This window comes from Hyperolius riggenbachi, chromosome 1 (assembly GCF_040937935.1).
Source record: "Hyperolius riggenbachi isolate aHypRig1 chromosome 1, aHypRig1.pri, whole genome shotgun sequence".
NCBI classification, from domain to species: domain Eukaryota; kingdom Metazoa; phylum Chordata; class Amphibia; order Anura; family Hyperoliidae; genus Hyperolius; species Hyperolius riggenbachi.
In genome coordinates, this window is record NC_090646.1 from 124139929 (window position 1) to 124148079 (window position 8151).

Below are 8151 nucleotides of genomic sequence, written 5' to 3' on the forward strand. Positions count from 1 at the left end.
CCAAGCTTCTCTGAATCCCATGTTTCCTGTATCTTACCCTCTAGCGGCCGGACACCCGACACCATTGTGACTTCATCAGCTGGCGTGAAGCGTATTGAGGAAGTCTCCGCCTTCCTGTGCAGGCGGACTCCAGACAATCACTTTTACCTGCAGAGATCCTGATGCAGAGAACACTGTGTGTGGTGCTTACTACTAGCATACTACATGACTTGCTTCATATGTGCAGAAATCCATGTGCAGAGAGAATCCGGTAGATGAAACCTGTGAAGCCTCACAGAAGAGTATTGTTTATTTGCCAAGAAGAGTACAGCCAGCCCACCTACCGCGGCAAGATAGAAAGTGATGTGTCCCCACAGCGTGTCCTGTGCTACATGTACTGATGTGCCTCTTTTCATTCAACCTAAAAATTAAAGGTGCAATTTGATTGTATGTGGTCTAATGATAGGGCTTCATTCTCCACACAAGCTACAGCAAGTGTAACCAGCAACGCTTTATACGCCTCACAAGCAGCATATGTCTGTGGTGTCATCGCTGGCCGTATCTTTGCGTGAGGTCCTGATTATTTCTGGCCAGTGATTTGCACATTCACTTTTCATGGGCTGCTATCCAAGTAATGTCACATATTCTAAACATGGGTATCAAAGATTACGTCAGATTATGTCAGAAAGAATTGAGCTATCCTTTAGGGATAATTGGCTTAATCAAACGAGCACAGAGAATGCCCATTCATAATATGTTACGGTATTTAGTGGTACAAGATAGATGATGTTGGTGTTCCTGCACAAACTGGTTGGGGTGCCGTTGAAGAATTCGCTGGTGCAGTTATCCTTTTTGACGCAAGATGGCGCCATTTAACTTTTTTTGTTAGTAGCCCATTAAATCAGGATTTTCGTCCTTTGACGATTATAACAGGCTTTTTACCTCTGATACAAGGAAGGTGTGCTTGCCCCTCAAGTCTTCATGATTGACCCAGTGAAGTATCCCTGGCTTTGCACAACACTTGAAGAATGTCTGTAAGCGAAGACCAGGTCTCTTAATAATCAAGTGCACTGATAGCAGTGTGGAACGGTGCTGGTGTGACAGATGCGATCTAATTCAGCCTACAAATATTTTGTTTTTGTTTTTTACTGAAGCTATTCATACATATAGATGTACATTTAAAACGAAAAACCTGAGGTACCCCGAAATATAGATTTTTGGTGTTGTCAATTTATCAGAGGAACTGTAGGAGGTTTAGGCCAGCTGACAACACATCTTTGTACCTCTTCCCATAAAGGTGGCATTGTTGCTGGATCCAGGTTGTCTGCAGTATCCAGACAAATAGATCTATCTTGTAAAAGTGAATGTCTCTGATAAAACTGAGCCAGTGCTGATTTATACAGTTAGTTTCTCTAGCTACGGAGAAGACAGGACAGAAGTTCTTAGTCCCTTGGCTCAGTGTCTTAGCTTATGGTACCCAAAGGTGTGAAGGTGGGACACATTAACTTAGGTAGTCCTATCACTTAGTGTATACTATCCCAAAGGTGACACCTTAGTGTGTATCTTGGTTTTATCAAGTCTGTTTCTAAAAGTTAAAAATATAAATGTTGCTGTTGTATAAGCAATAATATTTTTGCTACATTTTAGTTGTTTTTTTTTTAAAGAGTACCTGTTGCCCTTAAAACTGAACTCCAGAATCACAAATTAAACACCAGCTCCTATTAAGACACAGTATTAGATCTTTCATCATGTTAAAAATGAGGACAAAGGGAGCCTCTCGTGATGCAGCACATCTGCACACAAAGTGCCTTTCCGTCAGGAGAGCTTATGTGGTGACATCATCAAAAATCGCCTCAGCTTCATGAGTGTATAATGCAGTTCGGAGACCAGGTTTGAGGCTCTTGACAGGCCTGTAAGAAGAGTGGTCTCCTGACAGGAACAACACGGACAAAGAGTTTTGGTTGTACATGCTGTACTCTAGTAACTGTAGCTACAGCAGTCCGGAAAGCTTATTCTATTTATGATACAGCTAATGGCAAGAATTGAAGCAAAACATATTTTGCATCTGGAGTTCAGCTTTAAAAGTGCAGTAGACATTATGCAGGGACTGAAGTTTTCAGCGTACTAGTTCAGAACTTGTGAGACAGTGCAAGGCTCCTTCCGCAGTTGTGCATTTTAAGATGTATTTTCAGCAACCCACAGTGATGCAATCTGCAGGGGCATCAGAAGTGCATTGATGTTTCCATGCAAGCGTTGCCATTCACCATAGAATCACAATACACGGATGCCGTCAAAAATGCGCAAACGCATTGCGATTTCTATTTTTTTTTAATGAATGGAAATCACAACAACATTGGGGACAATCGCATAACAACACAAGTCTGGTGCGTTGCAACGGCCACATGAGTTTCCCGCCGCCCGAATGTGGGGAGGGGCCTAAGGCAGTGAGAAAAACGTTTATAAATCTGCATAATATCTGCTCCGGTTTCTCTGAGTAACTGGTTCATATTCAGTTAGAAGTTATTTATTTAAGCACTAGTGTTATTTTTTTATTTTGACTTTTGTTTGTTTGCATGTATTTTAGTAATCCTTAGCTCTGGCCTTTTTTTAATCATGTATCTGACCCTATATGGTTCTGTTACACGTGTAGCACTAATACTATACATACAAAATGGTGCCTTAAATGCATAGATGTTGCACATCGTCGTATGTGCAGCACTAAATGCAGTAAAGCTACAACGCAACAAACGTGATGAGGGAGGAGGCGCTGAGTATACGTTTCTCTCTATAGTGTCTATAGAGCAACAGAGGTGGAAATAAATATTCACAGCGAATGAATCAGTACCTTTTATGTTCTACATATTTGCTGATGTGCTTGCATGGTTCATGGTTTCATGACTATAATGTTTACACACTTTGCATGGTGTCAGCAATGACTCTATACCTTAGTCCAGCATTGCACAACACTGACATGAGATGACTGTCTTTTGTTTTATAACCAGGAGTTTTTAGTATACTGGAACGTCTGTAGTTTATTATAAATGCATCACGTGGCTTCATTTCCTCCATCAGAGTTTTTATCTTGGTGGGGGTTTTAATATTGTACTCTGCATTAAATCTTGTATTGAAAGGAGTTATGTTTAGAATACTTGGATTCACATACTTTAATCTAGTCAGTCACCAGCAAAGAAAAAAAAAAAAAAAAAGAGCGAGAGTAAAAAAATTGAGGAAATTTAGCAAGAATAGTGCTACAATCCTGTGAACAGCTAGTGTGCTTTTCTGACAGTTATCTCTTTGATTTAGCCTCCCCTCTAGTGGTCAGAAATGGAACTACACTTGTAAAAAAACCACATAACAGCTCAGTTGTGATGTCCTTTTAATAAAATCTGCAAATGGGCTTTAACCTCTTATATACATTAGCCTGCTGTTGCCCAACTGAATAATTTATGTTGAGATTGGGTGACTGTATGAGGTGGCTACAGGCATGCTCCCGTCCGGTGCTGTTATACTTATGTTGGAGAATAGTCGGCCGTGTTGGATTTTTATGGCTCACTGCTATTGCGTTCCCTTGCAGTGGACCACAACTCCTTTCCATCCTCCTCCGATCCCCTCAGTACAGCACATGCAGCCCAACTAAGCTGACCAAAGATAATGGGTGAATCCCGTTCTGCACAGCTCTCATCTGTTATCTAATACATACACACAGCCGTAGAATGCGGCAGTCAGTGTGGAGGCTGCTATGGTGGATTTCCATCCAAAGACAGGAGAACCTTCACAGGACTGTTCTGAGTCTGGGGATCAGCATCACATCCAGACAGCATTCATGGCAGCCTCTGTGTTCATCCATGTGGGTTTCCCATTATCCTCTATGGTCCTGACTTATCCTAATGCATAGAATGCCTCATTACTAGGGATAGTTAATGAGATGCAAATGCTTCAGAGTTGATGCAGGATTATGCAAATGTATGCAGATTGAAAATATACATATCAAAGCTGCATACATTTGCATAATCCTGCATCAGCTCGGAATGATTTGCATGTCATTGATCATCCCTGCTCATTTGTGGAAGTGCACAGTGGCTGCAGACAAGCTGCCAGAAGCTTGTTCTGTGGAGAGTGGCGTTTACCTGTGTGACCGCCCCAGACTGGCACATGGTTCCCGAACCCTGAAATTGCTCAGTTTGTAAATACGCCCAGGGATACTGCAGACAGTTCAGCAAAGCTTCACCTCCTATACACAGGGGTTGGAACATGGTTGACATGAGCCACACATTGCATCATCTGTGCTGGACACACGGTTTTATTCTGCACTTGTCTTGATATATTCTTCCATTTTGTTTTTAGCGACTCTTCCAGCTACCTTGATAATTTGGTGTTTACAGGTCTTTTCAGCAAGAAAACACCCACCAATCACATTTAGACAGCAGAGTGGTTTAGAAAATAAAGTGTACCTGTCATCCGTATACTCTAGAGGCAGCTACATATATCTCCTAGGTACCTTGCCATCCCAGGAGTTTTCGTTACTCACCCAAAACCGACAGGTTAGAAAATTGTGGGAGGGATAAAGCAGCGGTTATATAGCACATTTTTCCTACTTTATTTTTTATGTGGTTTAACATAACGGAAAATAAAAACCTTAAAAACAAAATCCTCTTTCTTAATTCAAGAATTTTCAAAATATCACAAATGAATGTTATGTTTTTTAATCTCTGACGTCAAGCTTGATTGGCAGTTGTATGACTAAAGACTTGTACACAAGTGCAACTTTTCCACCCAACTATCATCCAAACTTGGTCTGTTAGACAATAGTTTGGCGTGTGAACATGTAACAAAGGACTAGACGAGCAACTGAAAACAGGGGGATCAACTCACACGACTGTTGGGCTTATATTGTGCAGTTGACCACATGTGTACAAATCATTTGAACGATTTGTACTTTTTTTGAATGCGGCTATATCGTGCAGTCCATCATTCACTCCCATGGGCGGTTTGCAAATGAGTCGGTTGTTCAGTTAATTTGTGCATGGAAAATACAAGTCATGCAATCGATTGGCCGTGTGGTCGGTCATATCATTGGGTTGGTCAGGTGCTTTTGTCAGACATGTGTACGAGCCTTATGGATTTTTCTTTTATTGCTGTGTAGTAAGGATAACATAAGTCCACAATAAACAACAATGCTTAATTATCAGTCATTAGATCATGTGACTTGGCCATTGTAATAATAATGCTAACATTTTGTATGGCGCTTTTCTCCTGTTGGACTCAAAGGGCTTGATTCACAAAAGGGTGATAACTCAGTTATCACACCTAAAAGCTTTGCACGTGCAAACTAGAGTGCTAAGTAGTTTGCACTCTAGTTTGCACATGAAAACTAGGGTGCAAACTACTTAGCACCCTAGTTTGCACGTGCAAAGTTTTAGGCGTGATAACAGAGTTATCACGCTTTTGTGAATCAATCCCAAAGTGCTTGAGACTGAGCTGCAGCCACTAGGGGCACACTCACCAGGCCACCCTGCAGTGCTGGGGACTCCTTACTGCAGCCTTTCTCAACCTTTTTACCCTGGAGGAACCCTGCAATTACTTTTTGGATCTCAAGGAACCCCTGGCATGGTCTTTAAAAACTGATGTGGCTGTTTATGCCACTACCCCCTATTACAGTGCCCTTTATTACAAATTCAAATAATTTTTTACTAATGTGTTCATTATTATTCTGACCCCCAATTTAATGCTTCTTTTTACAGTTCCCCCTAGTATACCATATTTACCCAAACCTATTTGTGTGCTCTATTATACTTACCCAAGCACCACAATGGTGAAAATGACAAGGAACCCCTGCAGAGTGTTAAAAAAAAAACCTGGTTGAGAGAGCGTGCCTTACTGAATAGGTACTAATGTTACAATATTTATTACAGCATTAAAGCAAGAGACTGAAACATTCATTTGTAATATTTTATATGTTCTTAATTAGAAAAAAAAAATCCTACAACTAAACATATAGAGGAACTCTGGGTCACTCCCTCCAAGTTTGCAAAAGTACCTGTCTCTAAACACCATAATTATAGATATATTTTAACGAATAGCTAGAGATGGGTAATGAGCTGCTAAAACATCCAGCTTGTGTGCAAATTGCATGCAGTGTGGAGTCCATGCAATCAAATGCACTTCTTACCATTTTGATATCGTTGTCCTCTAGTTTAAGAAAAATGTCTGCCTCCTTTGTGTACAGTTGGTCGTTCCACTTTAAAGGGGAACGGAAGTAAGAGGTATACGGAGGCTGCCATATTTATTTCCTTTCAATCAATACCAGTTGCCTGGCAGCCCTGCTGATCCTCTGCCTCTAATACTATTAGCCATAGCCCCTAAACAAGCATGCAGCAGATCAGGTGTTTTAGACTTTAAAGTCAGATCTGACAAGACTAGCTGCATGCTTGTTTCTGGTGTTATTCAGATACTACTGCAGAGAAATAGACCAGCAGGGCTGCCAGGCAGCTGGTATTGATTAAAAGGAAATAAATATGGCAGCCTCCGTATACCTCTTACTTCAGTTCCCCTTTAAGGTGGATTTCCTTGTCTCATTACTAGTGTCCCCAGCACTACATGAAAGCATATACTGCCAATCTTATAGGGGGCTCATATGAGGGGTTCTGTTGTATATTTTGCTAACAATGTTTGTTGTTGTGCAATCTTTGATAAACCCATGACCGTGAAAAACATTTCAATTTCCGTATCTCAGCTAATGAGGAGTACTAATTTTTCGCAGTGCTATTTTTATTTTAGGTGGTGTGGTTTTCTTTAATTTATTTTTTTAATTACCAACGGGCTGGTTGGTTGAAGCAATAGGAGAGTCCTGCTTTACACTGTTAGAAGATGCTTAGTGTTGCTTTTAGCTGCTGTTTTCCTCCTTTTACAGTTGCAGAGATGATGATACGCGTCCTGTATTACTCTTTGTTCATTGTGCGATTATTCTGGTTTGGTGTATATTGCCTTAACAGAGGAACAATGTCCTGTGGGGTTTCCAATGTCCTACTCGGTTAACTCTAGTCCATTGGAAATGAGTTGGGGGGGGGGGGGGGAACATTCTTAATGCAACAGCTTTTATAGTAAATGTATGTTTATAAATAAATAAATGTTTAAAAAAAAATGAGCGTCTTTGTCCTGTATACTCAATGGTATATACATACATATGAAAGCAACAATTTCTCAAAAAATCCTGATGAGCAAGAATTTCTCAAAGAATCCTGATTCTAGGAAAGAAGTCAAGAGGGAGCCATGGAGTACCAGATGTATACAGATGCTACTGGGTAACACACCTGGGGAATATTCTTAGATGAGGTTATAGGGGAGTAAACCTGAGGAAGCGGGCTAGTACCCATGAAACGCACTAATTTGTGTTTTTAATAAATACTTTTCCAGTACTACTGGTATTTTTGCAGTGGCGTAGCTAACGAGCTGTGGGCCCCTGATGCAAGTTTTACAATGGGGCCCCCCAAGCACTCTATACATAACAACAATTGATACGGCGCACCAAAACCTGCCAATGGCAACTACAGTGTCAGGTGCAAGAAGGGGATGGGGAGCAGTTTAATAATTACCACTATTTATAGTATCTATAGAAGTGATTAATATTTGCACAGGACCAATAGAGAGCTAATACTGAAGTTGAGGGAGGGCCCTTCGGGACCCCTCTGACCCAAGGGCACCGATGCGGTTGCTACCTCTGCACCCCCTATTGCTACACCCCTGTGTTTTTGTCATCAGGTAAGAGATGATTACCTCTCATTTTTATTTTAACGGTTAGAAGTTTATATATATTTTTACACTTGGGCACCTCCATCCTTACGAGTATCTTCGAGGAAGACTCAGGGCAACAGACAATTTTTGGTCCAAATTAGAATTATAATGCATAGAAACCACCCAGGCACTGTCTTGGAATATTTTTGCAATGGCAGGTCTGGCTATAAATTGCTTCCACCTTCTAATTAGGCCAAGCTTACTGTTTTTTTTAGAAATGTCAAATCTATTTCTGATCCCATTACAGTTCTGGCTGATAACCCCAACTTAGTGCCTGGACTATAAACACAGCATGGTTCATCAGGGTAGGACGGAAACATGAGATAGTAGATTATTAATGCTTTCAATGTGCACACTTCAATGTCATTCCTTCTTGCCCCA

The 8151-nt window shown here is 40.9% G+C and overlaps 1 protein-coding gene across 4 annotated transcripts in view; it reads left to right on the top strand.

Annotated features, from left to right (window-relative positions):
- The window catches only part of LIMCH1 (LIM and calponin homology domains 1), a 358780-nt gene extending 351736 nt beyond the window's left edge, over positions 1-7044 (top strand). For all 4 annotated transcript variants that reach the window (XM_068278486.1, XM_068278488.1, XM_068278487.1 and 1 more), the window contains one exon: positions 45-7044. In XM_068278486.1, coding sequence (XP_068134587.1) covers positions 45-70 — 26 coding nt within the window. In that variant the 3' untranslated portion in view covers positions 71-7044. The remainder of the gene's footprint in view (positions 1-44) is intronic.
- Positions 7045-8151: the final 1107 nt, after the last annotated feature.